This window comes from Crinia signifera, chromosome 4, assembly GCF_055691185.1.
Source record: "Crinia signifera chromosome 4, ASM5569118v1, whole genome shotgun sequence".
Classification (NCBI taxonomy): domain Eukaryota; kingdom Metazoa; phylum Chordata; class Amphibia; order Anura; family Myobatrachidae; genus Crinia; species Crinia signifera.
The window spans coordinates 210,389,036-210,412,297 of NC_139220.1; the positions used below are offsets into that span (position 1 = coordinate 210,389,036).

The 23,262-nt window shown below is 41.0% G+C and overlaps 1 protein-coding gene across 5 annotated transcripts in view; it reads left to right on the top strand.

Annotated features, from left to right (window-relative positions):
* Nucleotides 1–17,425, top strand: part of CSNK1G1 (casein kinase 1 gamma 1) — a 125,459-nt gene extending 108,034 nt beyond the window's left edge. For all 5 annotated transcript variants that reach the window (XM_083183690.1, XM_083183688.1, XM_083183691.1 and 2 more), the window contains one exon: nucleotides 12,430–17,425. In XM_083183690.1, coding sequence (XP_083039816.1) covers nucleotides 12,430–12,487 — 58 coding nt within the window. In that variant the 3' untranslated portion in view covers nucleotides 12,488–17,425. The remainder of the gene's footprint in view (nucleotides 1–12,429) is intronic.
* The last annotated feature ends 5,837 nt before the right edge of the window (nucleotides 17,426–23,262 follow it).

The following is a 23,262-nucleotide window of genomic DNA, read 5'->3' on the forward strand; positions in this document are numbered from 1 at the left end:
AAGTAGTCCCAGTCTACCGTATCGAAGGCCTTGGCTGCGTCCAAAGACACAACCAAGGCCTCTGTCTCCCCATTCTGCTCCCCTTGTAGGTGGCAAAATAGACGACGCAGATTTTGGGTAGTGGTTCTACCTGGCATAAAACCTGCCTGATCCATGTGCACTATGGACTCAATCACCCTGTTTAATCTGATGGCCATTATCTTGGCCAATATCTTTGCGTCTGTATTTAATAACGATATTGGCCTATATGAATCTGGAGAGACAGGATCCTTTTCCTTCTTCAATATCAAAATGATAACCGCTTCCAACATCGTGGGGGGAAGGGAGCCCCATTCTAACAATGAGTTAAATAAGTCTGTCAAATATGGTACAAAAAAGTCTGCATACTTTTTATATATTTCTATGGGAATCCCATCCCTCCCCGGTGCTTTCGCATTGGGAAGGGAGGAGATGGCCTCTGCCACTTCCTCTTTGGTATATGGGACTTCTAACATATCCGCATCTTCTATCGTCAGAGAGGGCATTGTAATATGCTTTAGATATTCCTGAAGTTCCGAATATGTACATTTCTCTCCAGATCCGTATAGGCCAGCATAGTACTTGCGGAACACCTCCACTATCTCTTTCCCTGTATAGCATGTATTGCCGTGCTGATCTTTAATGCTGGAGATTACATTACAGCTTTTCCCGTCTTTAGCAAGGTAGGCTAGTTGACTGCCCCCTATTTCCGATTGATAGTACTGACAGTGCCCGCTGAATTGCATTTTCCTTTTAGATTTATTGAACAAATATTCTACCCACTCCTCTTTTGCATTTAACATTTCTGTCTTATTACCTAATGTCCTAAAGTTGATATAGACGGCTTCCAACTGCTGGAATTTAGTTTCTAGGTCTTTCTCTTTTTTTCTACTATTTATCTTAATTTCTGCTATTTTTTTAATGCAGGAGCCTCTTAATACAGCTTTCAGAGCATCATGGCGTGTTCCTAGGTTATAATGCATCTTATTGTCCTCCATATAATTTTCCCATTCTGTCTGCATTTCTTTATTTCTATCTATTACCTCTAGCCAGTATGGGTTTAATTTCCACGTTGTTTTACCCCGCTCCTGATTCAGATCAATGGTGAGACATATAGGGGAGTGATCCGATATTCCTTTAGATAGATGTTCTACTTTAAGTATAGCAGGGGCAAGGGAGGGAGATATCAGAAATAAATCTATTCGAGAGAAAGTATTATGCGTAGGGGAATAACATGTAAACTGAAGGACATCTGGGTTCCTGACCCTCCATATGTCTACTAGGCCCATTTCTTGTGTTAATTTCGAAAATGCAGTCATTTGAATTTTATCTGGGGGCTTCATTTGACTTCTATTAGCCTTCCATCGATCAAGTTCATTGCTCATTATATTATTATAGTCACCCATGCATATTACTGGTGTATCGGGGGATCCTGCAATAAATGACATTATCTGCCTCATTACCTCATTATTATAAGGGGGGGAATATAAATTGCCAAAATATTTAGAGGTTTAAAACTTATGATAGCTTTAAGAAAGACGAACCTACCCTGGGGGTCAATAACACTAGTTTCTATTTGACATTTTATAGATTTCCTTATCAACACCGTTACACCTCTAGCATTGTTGGTAAATGTAGAGTGGAGCGATGTACCCACCCATGATTTATTTAGCGCCTTGGTTTTATCCCCATACAAGTGTGTTTCTAAGAGGCATACAACATCGGCTTTATATTTCCTGAGCTGCGACATCACTAGATTCCTTTTTATTTTATTGTTCAATCCCCTGACGTTCCAGCTCAGGAACCCTATCCCTTTTAACTGCTCAGCCATATATATGCTTCTGTCTGTTCCATCCACCATATTTCATACATTTTACGGCATTTACTAGGCATATAATGACCCCTCAAAACATGGACTGATTCATCCCATTTTATGTCGGACGTCCTATGCGCATTATTAGAAATTATTTTCAATTGACCTGTTTTACACAAAAACATTTTTACATACAAATACAATACATATAACAACCCATCCCCCCACCCTAGCCCACCCTGTATAGCCTCATCCCTTAAGGTATACCTAGTTCCCATTACACTCAACATACACCAAGCTACATTCCCTACCGGGAGTAAAGGAACCTTCTAGTTCCCATGGCTATATTAGCACATGGAGGCTCCCACATTTGTATCCATGTCATCCCTATTATTTCTTGACGGCAAAAAAAAAAAAAAAAAAAAAAAAACATTTTTAGTAGAAAAAAAAAAGTCTCCACTTTAAGCTGTATTAAGTTTAATTTTGCATATAATAATAACCATACTAGCTGAATACATAATGTTTATCTCCCATACAGTCTCGTGTCGCATGTGCAAGAAGGAGAGGAAAAGGAAAAAAATAAAAAAAAAATTAAAAAAAAGTGCCGTTTTCTCTCCTTTCTTAGACTTCCTCCCCCATCAGATTTTAATTTTGGGCATCAGATTTTCTTATATTTTTTTTCTCAAGCCAGTCCTCGGCGTCTTTTGGATTTAAGAAAAAGTGGGTTTCGTTTTCATAGATTACTCGCAGTCTTGCCGGGAATATCATTGAGTATTTTATGTCCAGATCTCGCATGCGTCTCTTAATCTGTATAAAGCCGGCTCTACTTTTTTGTACATCCGTGGCAAAGTCTGGGTAAAATGCTATTTTATGGTTGTCATACATAACTGTACCCTTCTCTCGTGCCAGTCTCATGATAGTGTCCCTATCTTTATAATGCAGTAATCTGGCTATTAAAGTTCTTGCCGGAGCTCCTGGAGGTAATGGTCTCAGTGGTATCCTATGCGCTCTTTCAATAGCGAACTGCTGCGTGAATGATTCTTTTAGGAATATTTTCATGAGCCATTGTTCAATGAATTTTTCTGGATCGGACCCCTCCGTCCTCTCCGGGAGTCCGACAATGCGGATATTATTCCGTCTGGCTCTTCCTTCCATATCCGACATCTTAGACTGGATGCTCACCATTTGTTGAGCAAGGGTCTCTACTTTTTTCATTAAGGGAGCGGTAGTGACTTCTACTTGTGAGATACGATGTTCTGCTTCTTGCACCCTTTCCCTGATATTTTGTATGTCTTGTCTCAGCAAAGAGACGTCTACTTGGACCTGGCCGATCTTCTCTGTTACGCGTTGCTCTGAGGCATTAATTGCTTGTAGGATCTGTTGTGTCGATTGTACTGGTTCTATGTTTGAATCTTCTAGCTCTGTTCGAGAGGAGGGTGAGCTAGGTACGCTCTGGGACGCCATTTTGGAGGTCTGGGTATTGCGTGCGTATTTTTCAAGTTTAGCTGCCGCCGCCGCCTCCGCTGCGGTTTTTTTCACCATCATTCAGAATGGACCAGATGGTTTATGCAGAGTTTGTACTTCCTCTCTTTAAGGAGTGGGGATATTCAATTAACAGTGTTCCCTTAGTCTGTTAATGTATTGCGCAATACTGCCAGTGGGACTTATATACGATTTGCAGAATTTTCATATACCGTTAGGTGCACTGCGCCCTCTGGAGCCTAGGTATATCCAGTAGAGTTCAATCAGTATCTGCCACGTTGTCTAAGCTGTTAACCCCTTCCCGACATTTGACGTACATTTACGTCATGGTCGGGAAGTACTTCCCGACACATGGCGTAAATGTACGTCATGGCTTGTAACTGTCACCGCGTCTATAGACGCGGTGACAGTTTCAACATGTCTGCTGTCCCTGACAGCAGACATGTCCCTGCATGCCCAGGGGGGGCTGCGATGCCGCCCCCCCGTCGGCGATCGCTGTGATTGGCTGTTCAGTGTGAACAGCCATTCACAGCGTTTTCTGTGTCACCGGCGAATAACGTTCGCCGGTGACACGCGATCGGAGGTGATTGGTGCTGTAAAGTACAGCACCAATCACCGCGGGGTGTAAGGGTGACACTGGTGTCACCCCACCTCACCCCGCCCGCCCCCAAAGGCCGTGATTGGTTCGTCGGACCGACGGACCAATCACAGCCAAGGAGGGGGATTTAAACTAACGGTGACTGCACTGCAGATGCCATTCCGGTCTGGAATTGCGTGCAGTGCGGTCACCGTGCCTAGCTGCCGCAGTATACTGACCTGAACCGAGCAAAATACTTACCTGATCACTGCTTCATCACTGCTTGTAGTGTGCTGGATGCTTCCTGGATCCTGTTACTACTTGTGACTTCCTGTGTTGTGAACTTGTGCTGCTGCAGTGTAATAGCGTTAGATAGAGAGAGATAGATAGAGATAGTGTCAGAGAGTGCTATATTTTGTGCTGCTGCAGTGTGATATAGTTATAGATAGAGAGATAGAGAGAGATAGAGAGATAGTGACAGATTGTGCTATATATTTTTTATATAACTGACTGCTGCCCCCCCTTTTGTGCTGATCAGTATAAATTAACTGATCAGCAACTTTTTGGGGGCGCAGGTTTTTTTTTTATATATATATATATATATATATATATATATATATATATATATATATATATATATATATATATATATATATATACCTGTCAGTGCTGCTGCTGCAGTGTTATAGAGGGATAGATAGTGAGAGATAGAGAGATAGAGAGATAGTGAGAGAGTGATAGAGACTGCTATATTTTGTGCACCCCCAGCAACTTTTTGGGGGTGCAGGGGTTATTTTTCATATATATAACTGTCAGTGCTGCTGCTGCAGTGTCATAGAGTGATAGATAGTGAGAGATAGAGAGATAGAGAGAGATAGTGACAGAGAGTGATAGAGAGTGCTAAATTTTGTGTCTGCTGCCCCCGCCTTTTGTGCTGATCACTATATCTGAGGTGATCAGCAACTTTTTGGGGGTGCAGAGGTTTTTTTTTTTTTATATATACCTGCCAGTTGCTGCCAGTTGCACTGTCAGTTGCACCAAAGGTTGTGCACCTGCTGCCCCTCACTGGTAATCAGTGTCGCATCACTGATCACCTTTTTTTTTTTTTTGAGGCTGCTGTGGGGTCTTTTTTTAATTTTTTTTTTACACACACTGTGATTTTGTGGGTGTCCTGTGGCCACTGTGCGCTGATCAGTGACGTACATCACTGATCAGCTTTTTCGGCACAGGGTTGATCTTTTTTTTTTTTTTTTTGATCAAATTCCTGTTGCCTTTGAGCGCTGTTCAGTGACGGACGTTACTGACCAACATCTGTGCTCAATTTTTGGCGCAGGACCTTTTTTTTTTTTTTTTTTTTTTTAACCCCTTCAATTTTTATTTTTTTTAACCCCTTCAATTTTTTTTTTTTGTATAAAGTATTTTTTTTTTTCTGCACTACATACACACTACACACTACATACCCCCCGGGTCGAAATAAAGTTTGTACCCCCCCCCCCCTACACTATACACGTGTTGAAACATTTCACTACCAGTAACACAAAAATAAAAATGGCATCCCAAATGTCATCCCAAATGTCATCCCAAATGTCATCCCAGTCATCCAGAAGAATGTATTCAGCGGAGGAGGCATATGCCATGCTTGCCTCTGACTCTGACACAGCCAGTGATGCAAGCGGGGAATTTGAAGGCTTCGTCTTAAGCTCCTCTTCCTCCTCTAGTGATGAGGGACCCCCTCAAAGACGCCCCCGTAGAGCAGCTGAGACCCCCCCCCCAATAATTGATCTCGTATGGACCCCACCACCAGACAATTTTGAGCCCCAGGTTCCTGAGTTTTTGGCCATGCCAGGAATCCAATTTGATTCCACAGGTCTCAGAGAAATTGACTTTTTTAAATTATTTTTCTCTGATGATTTTATAAATTTAATGGTGGACCAAACTAATTTATATGCCCAGCAGTTTATTGCTCAAAACCCCACGTCATCATTTGCTAGGTGGACCCCTGTAGATGCAGTAGAGATGATGACGTTTTGGGGTCTGGTGTTTCATATGGGCATAGTAAAAAAGCCAGAAATTAGGCAATATTGGAGTACAGATGTTCTGTACAGCACCCCATTTTACCGTATGGCCATGCCCCGGGCTCGATTTGAGACGATCCTTAAATTTTTGCATTACAACGATAATGCACAGTGCCCACCCAGAGATGATCCCACCTTTGACCGGCTATTCAAAGTCAGGCCGGTCATTGATCATTTCAGTGCCAAATTTGAAGAGATGTACATCCCAGATAAATTCATTTGCATAGACGAGTCCCTTATACATTTTAAAGGAAGGGTTAAATTCCGCCAGTACCTTCCCAGTAAGAGGGCAAGGTATGGCATAAAAATGTATAAGCTGTGTGAAAGCACCTCAGGGTACACCCACAGGTTTAGGGTATATGAAGGGAAGGATTCAAGAATTGAACCGCCAGAATGCCCCCCCTCCCTCGTAGGTGTTAGTGGAAAAATTGTCTGGGATTTAGTGCACCCCTTCCTGGATAAAGGTTATCACCTCGATGTGGATAACTTTTACACCAGCATCCCCCTGTTTAAGGCCCTTGGTTCAAGAGGTACAGCAGCTTGCGGTACTGTGCGCAAGAACCAAAGAGGCCTCCCAAAAACGCACATTGCCCAAGTAATGAGAAGGGGTGAAAGCAGGGGAATATGCACCGAAAATATGTTGTTGGTCAAATATAAGGACAAGAGGGATGTCCTTATACTGACAACAATTCACGGAGACAGTACCACCTCCGTCCCTGTACGAGGTACCAGTACCCACACCTCAAAACCTAATTGTATCCTGGATTACAATAGGTACATGGGCGGAGTGGATCTTTCAGATCAGGTACTGAAGCCATACAGTGCCCTGCGGAAAACAAAAATCTGGTACAAGAAGCTGGCCGTGTATATCATCCAGATGGCACTGTATAACGCTTACGTGCTATTCCGTTCTACCGGCCAGAGGGGGACATTTATGCACTTTCAAGAGGAAGTCATAAAGGGCCTAGTATTTGGGAACCAGCAGGCAGAGGGCCCCAGTACTTCTAGTACTGGCCCCCGTATTGTACCAGGGCAGCATTTTCCTGATGAAATCCCCTCCACTGGAAAAAAGGGCAGGACACAAAAAAGGTGCAAAGTTTGCTATAAAAAGGGAATAAGAAAGCAAACTATTTTCCAGTGTGACACTTGCCCCGACAAACCCGGCCTATGTATAAAGGAGTGTTTTAAAATATACCACACATCTATGGATTTTTAGGTTCATCATTTCACCGTGCTTCGGGGGTCTTGCTAATGCCACATAGCACCCACCATTCATTCCACCAGAATCTGAGCCGCAAAATCCAAAAATCACTCCTTCCCTTCTGAGTCCTGCCATGCACCCAACTGGTATTTTTTGGTCACATGTGAGGCATTGCCGTACTCGGGAGAAATTGGGGCACAGATTTTGGGGTGCTTATTCTCCTTCATACCTTCTGAAAATGAAAAATTTTGAGCCAGAACTGCATTTTTGTGTAAACAAATGTAATTTTTCATTTTCACTGCCCAGTTGTATCAAAATTGGTGAAACCCCTGGGGGTTTGAAATGTACACTATACCCCTAGATGAATTCCCTGAGGGGTGTAGTTTGCAAAATGGGGTCACTTGTGGGGGGGTTCCACTGTATTGGTGCTTGGGGGGTCTTGCTAATGCGACATAGCACCCACCAAAATTCCACCAGAATCTGAGCTGCAAAATCCAAAAATCACTCCTTCCCTTCTGAGTCCTGCCATGCGCCCAAATGGTATTTTTTGGTCACATGTGAGGCATTGCCGTACTCGGGAGAAATTGGGGCACAGATTTTGGGTGCTTTTTCTCCTTCATACCTTCTGAAAATGAAAAATTTTGAGCCAGAACTGCATTTTTGTGTAAAAATATGTAATTTTTCATTTTCACTGCCCAGTTGTATCAAAATTGGTGAAACCCCTGGGGGTTTGAAATGTACACTATACCCCTAGATGAATTCCCTGAGGGGTGTAGTTTGCAAAATGGGGTCACTTGTGGGGGGGTTCCACTGTATTGGTGCTTTGGGGGTCTTGCTAATGCGACATAGCACCCACCAACATTCCACCACCAAAAATCACTCCTTCCCTTCTGAGTCCTGCCATGCACCCAACTGGTATTTTTTGGTCACATATGAGGCATTGCCATACTCGGGAGAAATTGGGGCACAGATTTTGGGGTGCTTTTTTTTCTTCATACCTTATGAAAATGAAAAATTTTGAGCCAGAACTGCATTTTTGTGTAAAAAAATGTAATTTTTCATTTTCACTGCCCAGTTGTATCAAAATTGGTGAAACCCCTGGGGGTTTGAAATGTACACTATACCCCTAGATGAATTCCCTGAGGGGTGTAGTTTGCAAAATGGGGTCACTTGTGGGGGGGTTCCACTGTATTGGTGCTTGGGGGGTCATGCTAATGCAACATAGCACCCACCAACATTCCACCAGAATCTGAGCTGCAAAATCCAAAAATCACTCCTTCCTTTCTGAGTCCTGCCATGCACCCAAATGGTATTTTTTGGTCACATGTGAGGCATTGCCGTACTCGGGAGAAATTGGGGCACAGATTTTGGGGTGCTTTTTCTCCTTCATACCTTCTGAAAATGAAAAATTTTGAGCCAGAACTGCATTTTTGTGTAAAAAATTTAATTTTTAATTTTCACTGCCCAGTTGTACCACAATTGGTGAAACCCCTGGGGGTTTGAAATGTACACTATACCCCTAGATGAATTCCCTGAGGGGTGTAGTTTGCAAAATGGGGTCACTTGTGGGGGGGTTCCTAAATTTTAGCATCTTATGGTGCCTAGAAACCTACATGGTGCCTAAAAAATAATCTCATAAAAAGGAGGCTCCAAAATCAAGTAGGTGCTCCTTCTATTATGAAGCCTGTGGTTTGGTCAACGTGCACACTAGGGCCACATATAGGATATTTATGAAAACAAAAGAATTGGGGGAATCAATTTTTAGTCACATTTCTCTAGTAAAATGTACTGTGTTCCTTAGAAAAATGTATTAAAATTGCAAATCTGCAAAAAAAATGAAATTTTGAAATTTCACCTACACTTTGTTTTAATTCCTGTGAAACACCTAAAGGGTTAACAAACTTCCAAAATGCTGTTTTGAATACTGTGAGGGGTGCAGTTTTTGAAATGGTATCATTTATGGGGGTGTCTCACATACAAGTCCCTCAAAGTCACATCAGAACTGAACTGGTCCCTAAAAAAATCAGTGTTTGAAATTTTCTTGAAAATTTGAGAATTTGCTATTCATATTGTAAGCCTCCTAGTGTCCAAAAAAATTAAAAGGAAGTTGAAATAATGATGGAAACATAAAGTAGACATATGGTCTATGTTAGTTATTAACTATTTTGAGTGGTATGATTATTTGTCTCACAAGCAGAAAATTTAACATTTTGCAAATTGCTAAATTTTCCATTTTTTTACGACATTTTGGTATTTTTCACAAAAAAACACAGACTCTATCGACCCAAATTTACCACTAATTTGAAGTACAATGTGTCACGAAAAAACAATCTCAAAATCACTGGGATAAGTAAAAGCAAAAAAAAGTTATCCCCACTTAAGTGATACATGTCAGATTTGAAAAAAAGGGCTCTGTCAGGAACGCAAAAACTGGCTCTGTCAGGAAGGGGTTAAAGATGTATCGTAACAATGAGCATTTATTTTATACTAGGTAGAGATTGATATGTATGACCTGTTTTCTCCTGTCCGTTTTTTTCCTTTTTTTTCCCGTTCTTAGCCGTTTATGTGAAAAAAGTTTGTTTTTTCCCCTCAAAGTAATATTCATTTTGAAGGTTTTCTATATGTTACAGCTAAAGTCAATAGGAACAGAAGCTCTTTAATTAAAATGTAAATATTGTATGTTTTGTATTGTATTGTATTTCTTAATGCTGAAATGGAAAATGTTGCAGTTTAATTTCAGACAAGTTCTATTCCTTTTAAGGATCTGCTTTTTAATTACGATAAAGCACAGGACAGACACTTAAAGTTGCTTGAGTTGGCCTAAGTGGAGAATATTTATCTCATGGACATTTTTGCATGGCCCTTTAGCATGTTATGTGTAACTAAGGGCTTTATTCTAGTACACTCTTTCTGACAAAATCCTTCTTAGATAGACAAAACTATGTGCACTGCGGGGGGGGGGGGGGGGCAGATGTAACATGTGCAGAGAGAATTAGATTTGGGTGAGGTATTTTGTTTCTGTGCAGGGTAAATACTGACTGCTTTATTTTTACACTGCAATATAGATCTCACTTTGAAGTAAAACCCCACCCAAATCTAATTCTATCTGCACATGATATATCTGCCCCACCTGCAGTGCACATGGTTTTGTCCCTCTAAAAAGGATTTTGTCAGAGTACTACAGTATAGGTGCCACCACCAAGGGTACATTTGTAGGGGGGGGACTTTGTTGGTCTCCCCCCATAATGTAGCTGCCCCCTTCACCCAACCTCAATACCACCACCACTAATACTGCCTGCAACACAATTTACTGTCTTTTAATTCCCCCACTACCCCTACCAAAGTGTCAAAGTATAATAAGTTGCGTGAGAAATATACTACTGGCTGCCAGACTTCATGTTTATTGTGGCCAACAGTGTCCTGAACACATTGTCCCTTATTCAGATCTGATTGCAGTACAAATTTGTTCTCAAATGGGCAAATCCATGTGCTCTGCAGGTGGGGCAGATGTAACATGTGCAGAGAGAGTTAGATTTGGGTGGAGTATGTTGAAACTGAAATCTAAATTGCAGTGTAAAAATAATCTAACCCTCTGCACATGTTACATCTGCCCCACCTGCAGTGCACATGGTTTTGCCCATTTTGAGAACAAATTTGTACTGAGATCAGATCTGAATAAGGGCCATTGTGGGAGGAGCCCAGTGTGCAGAGGGTCCCCTCTGAGGTTGGCAGCTTTTGGAAGATTATCTTCTGCCAGCCTCCCAGTGGGCATTTCCCATTGGTTTCATCAAATGTAGCTACACCAGGCAAGTGGCTAATGAATATGCTAATTTTTGTTAAATACATAAATTTGCAGAAAATGAACATAAAGCTGTACTTTAGTTAAATAAATATTCATAACTACTGCAAAACCCCCCAGTATATTGTATTGCTTGCTAAGGTATTAGATTAAAAGGTTTCCTTTGCCTGTCTTCTATTGCCACATGCAGACTACATAGGGCTAGCCTTCACCGAAGACCACTTAGGGGCTTTAGTCTGGCCCTGGTTCGTGATGTGGGATATGTGAATACAACTTATAGACAGATGATAAATCTGAATATAAGGATAACAATAGGTAGTCTGCTAGATAGTTTATCTAATCTAGTATATCAGTTAAGCATAGATCTACAATTTCAAAATGATTATGGGTTTACTAATGTTACATGCCAGTCATGCAAATATGAACATATAGTCCATTCCGAAAGAGTGTAGTGCCCCGAATATTGTGCTTATAGAAAGAGCAGCACCCCTATAGAACCTTGCTGTATATAGTCCATTCCACCTACATGCTGACTGGGAAATGTGCTGACACCATTAACGTGTTTTGTTAACAGCACATTTTCTTTTCTAAAAGTCTGCGATTGCATTCTTCCATTCTGTTTACCATACTTGCTATTAATTATGTTTAGATTGGAGGTGATGTGTGGCAAAACCACAGCAGACTGGCCTCTTCACATGGCACACTATTCTATTTGGTATTAGCAATCTATAGCTTTTGGCAGACTACAGAGCTCTGAAACCCTTGTTTTTCTCAGCAATAACCGCATACATATATACTGTGTATTATTTGTTATACTGTCAAAATCTACAAGAGTGAATGTGTTTTTGTGCAGTTCCCAACATCAGAGAAACTTTCATGGGCAAATAATAATGTTTTGTTTCCAGTGCAAGTGAGTGATAGACACAGCTGCGGTTGTATAATATATACTGTACACTGGAATGAAGGGAGGCTACTTTGGATCATTCATTTGGTAGTTGTGTTTGCAATGGGTGGGATTGGAGAACATCTCCTACTACCCAAACTCTGAGTTTGTCTCTGGTGAAGGTGTCTTCTCCTTTTCACTGTCCCTGTTTTATTCTGCATGTAACACACTGGTGTATTTCTTGTCCTCCTCATTCCAACACACTGTCCTGCTGTACGTGTGGTGCCTTCAGTCTTCATTTATTGTGTATTGTTTTAGAAGGGCTGCAGAGTGAGGTTAGGAGACCTATTGTACCTTTTCAGGAGAAATGTTAAGCTGATGTACAGTACAAAAGTGGATATATGCTTTTTAAAAGGTATTTCTTGACATTCTAGAATAGTAATGGTGTTCTGTTAAACAGACATGAATGCCATACAACTATTAGTAATCGTTTGAGTTGAAGTCTCCAGTAAGAAGGTAATTATTTCATTGAAGTCTGGTTTCAGTCTTTGATCTCCACTGTTTTTCTCTTTCCATGGCAGGTGCTGCTGTTTTTTTAAAAGAAAAAGGAAGAACCACTCTCAGAGACACCACAAGTGAACTCCCATAATCCTCTGGGTAGAAAAATGAGAATTCCGTCTACAGTGTCGCTGTGTCAATGACTCCAGGGCTTTGGGGGAGAGGATGTAGGTTCTACGTGGTGTAAATCTCAAAGGAAATAAAAACACCAGAAAATCGAATGTCGTCGGCTGATATGGAGGGCCGACCCACAAATGGTTCCTGAGACAAGGTGCAATAATGCCAATCTCTCAGAGCCAAGAGTCCTAAGAGAAAGGGCATGCCTATGGCTCAGAATAGGGTTTGTCAGGGACCACCCCTTCCCATTTATTTGTTAACTGTATTGGTTACTGCACTCCCTCCATTGCTTGAATGCAGCAGCCCACCAACCTTCTTTATAGCCATGGGCTGGGGGTTGCGTATGGGCTCCCTATTTCACCTCCATCCCAATACTTGTGAATGGAGTGAACAGAAACTTGACTACTTTATATTTTAAGAATCCTGTTTATTCCTTCACTTTTTTTTTTTAACGCCTTTGTTCCTTTTCTATCTCCTTAGAAATAAAGTATAGACAATTTAAAGCATTCCACAGTAGATGGGCTGCTTCCTGCATGGGTAAATGCCTCACGGAGTCTGTGTTGCACTACTGGCTTTAAACTAAATATACCTTTTTGTAAGATGTGTACATTCTCTTGCTCTGCTGCACGTTCACCTCAGAGCGAGGCTTGGGCTCAGGTTTTAGGATGATGAAGCCTTGTCTCCTGCTTAGCTTTATGTAAACAGCAGGCCACAACTGATAAACTGAGGAGAAGTATTTAGTGTTGCTGCTTCAGGGGAAAAGAAATTAGAATAGAAACTGAGAAATGGACTAAATACTATCGGAATACCTCTCTATGCTTGAATTCCTACTGTTGATCTTTTTGCAATGTTATGCTTTTTTTTTTTTTTTTGGTATAGGCACCATCAGAATTCTCTAATCTGTTATTTGAGCATGGTATTGTGGACAATACCTTTCCTACAAAACAACTTTGTGGTTTTTTGTTTCAAATATGAAGGGTAACTAATGTTCCCCTATTCTATAGTATACACTGAGTTAGGCTGAAGAAAACTGTGAATCCATTACTTTATTTTTTTTTTCCTTTCATATATATATATTTAATCTTTTAACCAATCAAAGCTGGTTCTAGGTTGTTTTTTTTGTAGATATGGTCAAGATTGTTTTATCAAAGCAGATGGATTTTGTTCTTTTTGCGCAACAATGAAATCTAGGTATTCGTGTAAATAGAACAAGAAAGCAATTCTCAGATTGCCATGATATATAGCAATCCGCCAATTAAACACGTTACACTAGAATGCTAGGAATGATCGTGCTCTAATTTAGTGGTCAGCCAATCCGATTTCTACATTACATTTCTGTTCTTACCCTGGGCTTAGAACCAGCCATGAAGTCTAACATTTTCAGTCTGAAATTGAGGAATTATGCATAATCCAGCATCATGTAGGTTGTACTGCAGCTTGTTAACCATTTGTGAGCCTTTGCTATCCAGAAATGGTTATTCCTGATGCACTGATGAGATTGGGGTACCCAGAAGTGGTATGATACAGAGGTTTCCCTACTGCTCCAGTGCCTTTTATTTTATTCTGATTCTTCATTTCAAGCTTCCAGACACTGAAAATTATTGCCACAAGGATATGCCTCGTAAAGATACTTTACTTTGTTTTTGGAGGTAAACAAAGGACTTAAGTTAATCCTCCTTCTGTTTCCTACTATTCCACATTGATGGATCATCCCCTCAGGAAACTTCCCATGTACCTGCAATGTACAAAGATCACCATCTTGTTTTTTTTTTTTTTTTTTTAGTTTTTGTTTTTAAGGTATATTTAATTTAGAGTATTGCATTGCACTGTAGCTAGAAGGGGATTTTTTTTATGCCGTTTTGTGTTTCTTTTAAGGACTTAATAAATGTTTGTCTGTTTAATGTTTCTGATTGAGGAATGTGAGGTTATTACATTGGATCCTGAGTTGGGAGGGTTTGAATGCATTTTTCATTGAGAATGTGTTTTTTCTTTTCTTTTTCCTGGTGGACCTGTAACTGAGAAGAGGGAATGGCTTCTTAGAAAAACTGTTACCACATTGAAAAGTACATTATGGTTCTATTTACAGTAAATTAATTTGAACGCTGTTTGTGTAAAATGTTTACACTTTTTAATCTACTCATTCTGTTCATATACACACCAATATATAAAATATGTATATGTATGTCTGTCTCCACATTTAAAAGTTAACGTAAAGTGAACATGTTGAGGTACTGTGCATACTACTGACTTTCTTTAGCTCGGGCTCATTGTAGTGAAAGATTTTACCACTGTATGGGTTGACAAATGGGATTTACTATTTTGTGTTCAGTATGGGATTGTAAAGTTTGTAACTGCTTTACAGCTGATAATGGAAATAGATTGTATGCATGGACACACACCTTTCTCTTAAAGCATTCAGTAGCTTTAATACTTGATGCAACATAAGCGTTAAATGCCCTCATAAAAAAAATCTAAAAACACTTCATTATAAAACTGTTCCTAGCTAATTAAATCTTGGTACATCATGCTTCAGGGAGCTGGTCGATCCTGGGATGGATGTCCTGATGATTGCAGGTAGGTAATAGTGTCAAAACAAGGTTGGCCCGGGGGCACCTACCCACATATTTTAATAATATCACAGGGCCTAGGCCCTTGCCTTTTGGTCCGGGCTCCATTACGGAACCCCCACGGACCAGAAAAGCAGCATGTGTAAAGTTACATGGTCAGGTTCGCTAGTACCCCATTAATGTTAATGGGCAATACAATATAAGTTATGTCAGCCTTTATATAAAAAAGGCAGAAGGCCTCAGTAGTATATGTTTTTACACAGGTTCTCTGAATTGACTTCTCACAGTATAAGAGGTTTTTAATATTTGTAGCTCTTTTTGATATAGTAAATAACGGGTTATTTCTGTTATTGGCTTTCATATTTTAAAACTAGTGTTTGTGTTAAGGTTGCACTCCAAAAATATTAAAATTGCACCACAGAAAACAGGTGCAAGCTGTTTGATCACTATAAGTGCTTTACGTTTTTGTTGCAATAAAATGTAAAACTATTCTCATTTCTATTAATCCTTGGCCACCAAATAACCTAATTTGTAAAATCCTTTTTAAAATACAATCTCTTGGAAGCAAAAACAAATAATTAGGAAAGTCCCTGATTTAATTAATAACCCTTTCAGACAGAAAACGAAATTACCGGCTGAAGCATTTCTACCCGTTAATTTGGTGAATAACACGGGTCCTTTTTCTGTGGGAAACTGCACACTCGGGTCGTAAATCCCGTGTCTATGACCATGGAATTGACCAGGGTCGAGGACATGGGATTTATGACTGGGGTTGACCCTTTCACACAGAAGAAATACCCGTGTTATTCAGCAAATTACCGGGTAGAAATTTTCAACCCGATAATTTTGTTCTTCTGTGTGAAGGGGGGTCAGGCTGCTCTCTGCAAAAGGACACAGCATTTGAAATGCTGTGTATTTGCCGGGATTTTCAGACTTTTCTATCTGAAAGGGGTATAAGCCACATATGAAGAAACTAGATATGACACCACTTGGGCCATGTAGTCTGCCCATGTACACACAGTTACCGACTAGGTTTAGTTTTTTGTGAGCCAGTTAACCTGCCAGTATACTTCTGGAGAATCCGTTGGATAGCCGCACAAGCACAGTGAGAGTATACAATTGCCACAAAATTATGGCCATAGTTTGAATCAAGCCCAAGACCTCTGTACTGTGAGGCAGTAATGCTTCCATTACATCATCAATACAGATCAGACCGCAATGGTATATGTTGGTAAGGGCAAATGATTTTAGTGTAATTGATACAGCTTCCCTTATATCAACTGTACCTATGACATAGCATTCTGTGGTGTCAACAGTTCAGTTATGTATAGTATTTCTTATTCTAGCTGTAAGTGGAACTCAGTGGGCATGGAGTTGGATATAAACCTGTGAGCCCGAAGCGTGGGGAGCGGACACAGAATACTTTTTAAGAAATATGCGTCCCCTCGCGGGGCTCGCTTCGCTCGCCACGCTTCGGGCTCGCCACGCTATATAAAATCAACTCTATGCCCACTTGGATAGTGGGGAAATGAACCTTCTTAACATTGAATCCTATGCAGCATCGCATTGCATCTGATTGTATGCCTTAAGGTAAGGCATACAATCACAAAATCGGACGCCCAGATACTACATAAGTACCAGTGTTTCTTTTGTTTTTACATATGAAAATTTATTATTGAAGAGGGATTAGAAAATAAAAAAAATGGTCTACTAGTTTGAGTTTTTCGATTTAGGAACTGGTGTTGAATAAAAATGTAGAACAATTGGTTTAATTCTGCACAAACAACTGGATAAGAGGGCGTTTGGGAGGTTTTCAGTAGACTTTAAAATCTTGCTTTAGAAGTAGTAGTCTATAGACTTATCTGGGCGCCCGATTTTCTTCATCGCACCTAAAAATCGCGTCAAATCGCATACAATCAGATTGCATGCGCTGCGATTTGCCGCGATTTTAATATGTGAAGGCACCTATAAAATCAACTCCACGCCGACGTGGATAGTGGGGGTATGAAAAGGTCGGAGAACGCGTACTGCTGCGCTCGCCACGCTTCGGGTTGGCGTTGATAGTGGGGTGGCGTTAACAATGGGGGGCATTTAGCCATCAGGGTGGGTATACAATTAAAAATGGGGTCTGGGGGGCCATTTCACATATGAAACAGGCATCTGGGTGCCTGTACATATTAAAATCGCATCGCATGCAATACAATAGCATACAATGCAACGCGATTTTCTCTTCAAGGGAATTTCAAGGGAAATCGCATCAAATCGCATGCTTAGGGTACTGGCATACAATTTCAACATTGGGCGCTCAGATAAGTCACAAGTACCTAAAATACTATTGTCCTCTCCATGTACCTTTTTTGCTGCAATGTTTTAAAGAAAATTAACTTTTGACTAACTGGTAAATAAAAGTACGTAGAATTCTATGGGGGTATATGTAATGGGGACTGAGTAGCTGGAGGTCTGTGATTTAGTCCAAGCATAACAATTGTGTGGACCATTATGTATAAAGCAAAGCCAACCTGGTTTTGCCTTGTAAATGACTGCAGCTTAATGATTACTCTCAGAATGCTTATTACTTGAGTAAACCTATGGTTAGACCGTGATAGACATATTTGTTACCTTTTGAACATTCATTTTGAGATTTTGTAGTTTCCCATACATTTCATTGCATAGTATATTGCACATTCGCATATAAAATCTTACATTTGGTGTCAAATTATATTAGTGTGAATGTCCATTTTTAATATCTATATATATTAAAGTATTGGTTCAGTAATTTATTCATCTACTGTAAATATGACTGCTTAAAATATTGTTACAGAGCTGAGGTTCTATACGTGCTAGGAAGTGTGAGGTGATATTACCATGTTTTGCGTGTTTACTACATTAGAGGGGTAGCAGATACAGCACACTACAGTCATAGCTTACACAAAGGCATAACCTACCATTGTCTGTACTAAGAGTATGCAGTTACTTGGATAAGGCACCAAGAAACGCCAATGTTTTTGGAGATTAGGGCCTTATTTTAAGTATCTATATGCTTTGGCATCGACTATAATAACGGTATGTGGTCATTAGGTTGACATTGTCTAGGTCAGTGGTAGCCAACCCTAGCCCTCGAGAGCTACCAACAGTTCACATTTTCCAGACAACCTAGCTGCTGCACTCATTAATCACTGACACATTTTAAAAGATCCACAGCTGGAGCTAATTAGCTCACTTGTGATTCTGTGAGGAGACCTGCAAAACATGCACTGTTGGTAGCTCTCGAGGACTAGGGTTGGCTACCCCAGGTCTAGGTAGATCAGTATAGGTCAATGGTCAAAAGGTCGACTCAAGCAAAAGTTCTACATGCATTTTTCATTATTTTTTTTAACCCACTTGTTCATACTTTAACATCCCATTGGGCATAGAGGGAGAAGATAAGTGTGCTGAGAACAGCCGCACACTTTTACGGTGTTCATGTTGACCTATGTCAATTGACACCCCAAAAAACTTAAACTCATTCTGACATTTTTCATGTGTCGACCTTTTGACTGTATCAATAGCCGTTGACCCTTTTTTGACTGTTGACCTAATGACCCATACCCATATTAACAACATGTACTCCTGTACCTTTTTAACATGGTGTAAAGAGTAACTTGCAGTGTCTAAATGCTATGCATGTTATGTATGCCTATGTCCCAGCCACTTCATAATGGTGCAGTTATAGTGATATATACTAATAGGTGTTAGTCCTACAATATCTGCTCTACTGCCTTTTGGGCTCCTACATCTTTGGCCCTATTCCATGCAATAATTAAACTTCACAACACCCATTTCAATCCTACAAGTCCCTTCATGCTTGCCTGCATTAAAAGTATACTGTACTTGCACACAGAAGAAAAAGGTCCAAGGGTGGGAGTGAAATAAGTGCAGTCTGATATTTGTGTCCTCAAGCTACGTTATACAAAGTCAGCATTGTCTGCGGTTTTTACTAGAAGCCAATAGTGAAAGTGTTCTAGACGCAGTCAAAATTTATGTTCCAGATACTTCACTTGAAATGAATAAAACCATTTTATATATAATTTAAATCACATGTCTTCAACCTGTGGCCCTCCAGATGTTGTGGAACTACATGTCTCAGCATGCCCTGACAGTTTTGGCATGCTCTTATAGGAAAAAATGTGGCAATGCATGTTGGAACATGTAGTTTCACAACATCTGGAGGGCCACAGGTTGAAGACCCATGCTTTAAATCAGGCATGTCCAACGTTGGCCCTCCAGATGTTGTGAAACTACACATCCCAGCATGCTTTGCCACAGTTTTGTTATTACAGAATGCTACAACTATTGCAAAGCATGCTGGGATGTGTAGTTTCAAAACATCTGGAGGGCCAACGTTGGACATGCCTGCTTTAAATGATTTGAGGAAATGGTAAATAACAGTCGGTAGCCTATATAAGGCTAGGGTTATCAGTTGGAGGTGTGTTACGAGTATTTTCATCATCATAAGACCAGATAAGGTATTCAGTTTAGTCTCAAATCAATCTGTTGCTTAAATTAGAAAGACTTGTGGGTGTAATAAAGTATTTGGGTCTGATAATTATACAGTTAACATGTTACACATTGTTTGAATGATGACTAATGAGCCCTATGCGTTGATCCAATATTCTGTATCTTGACCCTGCATTTGTATAGAGGCAGAGTGGGTGCTGCTTGGTATTGTGCTCTAACAGCATAATAAAAGATGATAGAGAGAGATTGGAGATATGCGTTGACACTCATTTTAATATTTGAAGTCTTAATGTAACTTTCCTTGCTAAAGTTTTATTTCTCACATCAATGCAAGACTGCCTGACAGGGATAAACCTAGGTTCAAGTTATCTCTTCCTCAGGCAGTGAAGGGATGTTCAACCAGCCATCTGAGCACTTTTTCAGAAAATAAAATGGTTCTTCTGATGAGAAAATATGCATGATAAAATGTTACATGTATATATAAACACACGCATTTAGACTTCCCAAAATAATGGCATTAAACTACATAAATTCCTTTAATACATTTAATGTAGAAAAATATTTTCAAGAAATAGTAAGATCGCTGCAATGAGATGCCAATGATGCAAGCAGTCACCAATCCTTTCAATGTAATAGTTCTATGTAAATTCCAAGGTAGTAGGAGTCCATCAGGAACAGCATAATAAATCTGGCCCATAATCAATTTACCATGTTAATGTGGCTGTGGATATATTTGCTTAGCACAGGGGTTCTCAAACTAGTTTGCTCTGGGACCCCATCAGACAAAAAAAAATATTTTTACTGGACCCTAGCAAGTTAACGTGGATGCCACACGTGTGGTCAGCCGGCTGCACATACATGGCAGCATTGAAGGAACAAAATTATGTGGGGATTCTTAAGTAACAGATTAGAGAAGTTGGTACTTATGTTAGTTGGGCGCCCACTAAGCTATTTGCTTCGTTTTCCGCGTCCCCTCACTGGCCTTGCTACACTCCCCACGCTTCGGGCTCGGTGGCTCACTGCACTCGCCACACTATATACAATCAACTCCATGCCGACATGGATAGTGGGGGTATGAACGTACTTACTATAGTGGGCGCCCAACTAACATATAAGTACCAAGACGTCAGCACCATGGAGTGGTCACCCCATTCTGAGAAGAGTACAATTTGGCCTCTGTAAAAGCTTTGCAATTAATATTCTCTGTGTACCAGCCACAATCAAATTGCTAAAGTGAGTGCATCATTATTTGGATTTGGAGACTTTTCTTTAGCTGTAGACAGGGCCGGCAACAGAAATCTTGGGGCCCTGTACAATGATATTTCTGGGGCCCCCCACCTAATCCCAAATCCAAACAACGCTCTTCTGCATGAGCCTTAACCTTTCGCTGCTCCAGATCCTGCTTTCAGGTGCGGACTTCTTCCATTCTCAGTCCTGCTGGCTTGGCTCCTGCTTATTGCTGGCTCCGGCTGCTGCTGTCCTGTCACTTTCACAAAAGAATGCTGAGCACTACGAGCAGGCAGGGCAGGTCTTTCGCAGAGTGCGGAACAGACGACCAGCGCAGTAAAAGTACAGGAGCCAGAAACTGAGGCCACAGCACCAGCGGTGGGTAAGGCTGTGCGCCTGCGGCACCAGGCCATGCGCACACACACGGAGTAGATGGCTCTAAGCGCCAAGTGGCAGGGCACACACACAGTAGACGGCAGTGGCACACAGTGAGTGAGTCAGTCAGACTCAGCCAAAAACAGATGATGCACAGTAGACGGCCGGCCCACAAGGGTCACTGACAGGCCAGCTAGTACAGGCAGTGGCCGTGCCCAGGCATGGAAGCTCTGGGGCCCTTCATATCTCTGGGGCCCGTCACACTTGACCCCCCCTGTCGCCTGCCCTGGCTGTAGATATCCTCAAAAGATTACTGGTTCAACCTTTCATGAGCAGAATTTGTCCACAGCAACATCTCTCCCTCCCACTCTCCTCCATTTAGTGCAGTGGTTCCCAACCCTGGTCCTCAAGTACCCCCAACAGTGCACATTTTCAAGGTTACCCAGTAGGTGCACAGATTATTCATGCACATTCTAAAAGATCCACAGGTGGAGCTCATTATTTCACTGATTGGAGACCTGCAAAACGTGCACTGTTGGGGGGTACTTGAGGACCAGGGTTGGGAACCACTGATTTAGTGGATTCTATAATAGTCTTCCATGCCTTCAGTTCCTGTTCCAGAAACTGAGTCTTTTCTATTTCATGCCCCACCATCCACTAGGGTGTGGTGGGAAAATAAAATATGCTTGTGTTGACCTAATGACCCTATTGACCTAACCCATATCGACCTAGTGCTTGGAGACCTATGTGTGTCTATATAATGATCCCATTCCGCTGGAGTTATGTTCTTTTCTTATCACATTCACAATTCTTTCCATATTTCCCTCTGAAGCTTCTGTTGCTCACCTACATCTACTCATCTAGTCACAGCATGGTGAAGAAGTGTTAACATCATCCTTAATTCTAAAGTCCAACATTGTCATTTACAATACCCAATACACTAGAAAGTATATGGTGCTGCCATTTTGGATTAGATCATGACTTGCTCTGGGAATTAGCCTACAGCAACAGGTTCTTCTGAGCCTAGAGTGCCAAATTTAAGCAAGGAGCTGCTGAGTGCACAGTACCTGCTCTTTTTTATCTTTAGTACATTCAGCCTCCGTGTATTACAGCAAACTTGCATTAGCCTTTGTTTCATGCAATTTCTTTCCAGTATAAACCAGCTCTATCATTGCTTCTTAGCATATATCACTACAGTCTGCAGTCCATCCCGTGTCAGTTGTGCTTCTGGCATCCAATGCCTGGTGTTTCCTGCAGCCAACTGTTGTGCTCCAACATACAGGTCAGTGTTTCCTGCAGCCTGCTTGAGTTGTGCTCCTGGTGTGCAGTCCAAGTTTAATTGCAGTCTGCTCCGAGATAGGCTCTTGCTGTAGCAGTTGGAAAGTTGTCCTGCGAGTCTCATATCAATATTTGTTCTGCTAATCACTCTAAAACATAATTCTTCTGCTAGTGCCCTTCATGGAGAGTTGCATTAAGGCTATCCAACTTTACGCATACTCCAGTGCATACAGCTAGCGCAAAGAGACAAGATCCTAATCAACATGGTTATGATATAGAGGGTCATATATATACCATAGGTCGACATAGATATGGTTGACACAAGTATTTTTTTTATGTCAACATAGACCAAACTTGCCGACTTTTACATTTGCCTCTTCGGGAGAAGCCAGCCGAATCTCATGGTTGGGAGTGGAAACAAGGCAGCTGACTCAAAGCCCTGCTCCCATTCCACGCAAACACTGCGATTCGCGGGTCTTCGAGTAGGGGGCGGGGCTAAAATGATGCGCCCCCTCAACCTTCTGTAAGGCATGATATGTCAGAGCTTTATACAGTAGAAATAATTCTGTCTAGTGATGGAGCAAATATGGGTATGTTTTGATGACGAAGGTTACATCCTGATTATCCAACCTGTCATCTAGTTCTTCAGTATATTTAGATATTCTGTAGGAGTGAAGACGATTCACATCACAGTGATTGCTTATATAATCATTATTTCTGTTTCCTTCTAGATGTATAGTTAGATTTCCCATAAAGGCAAACACAAGTCTTTTTCAGCTGGATCTGTCTCACTAT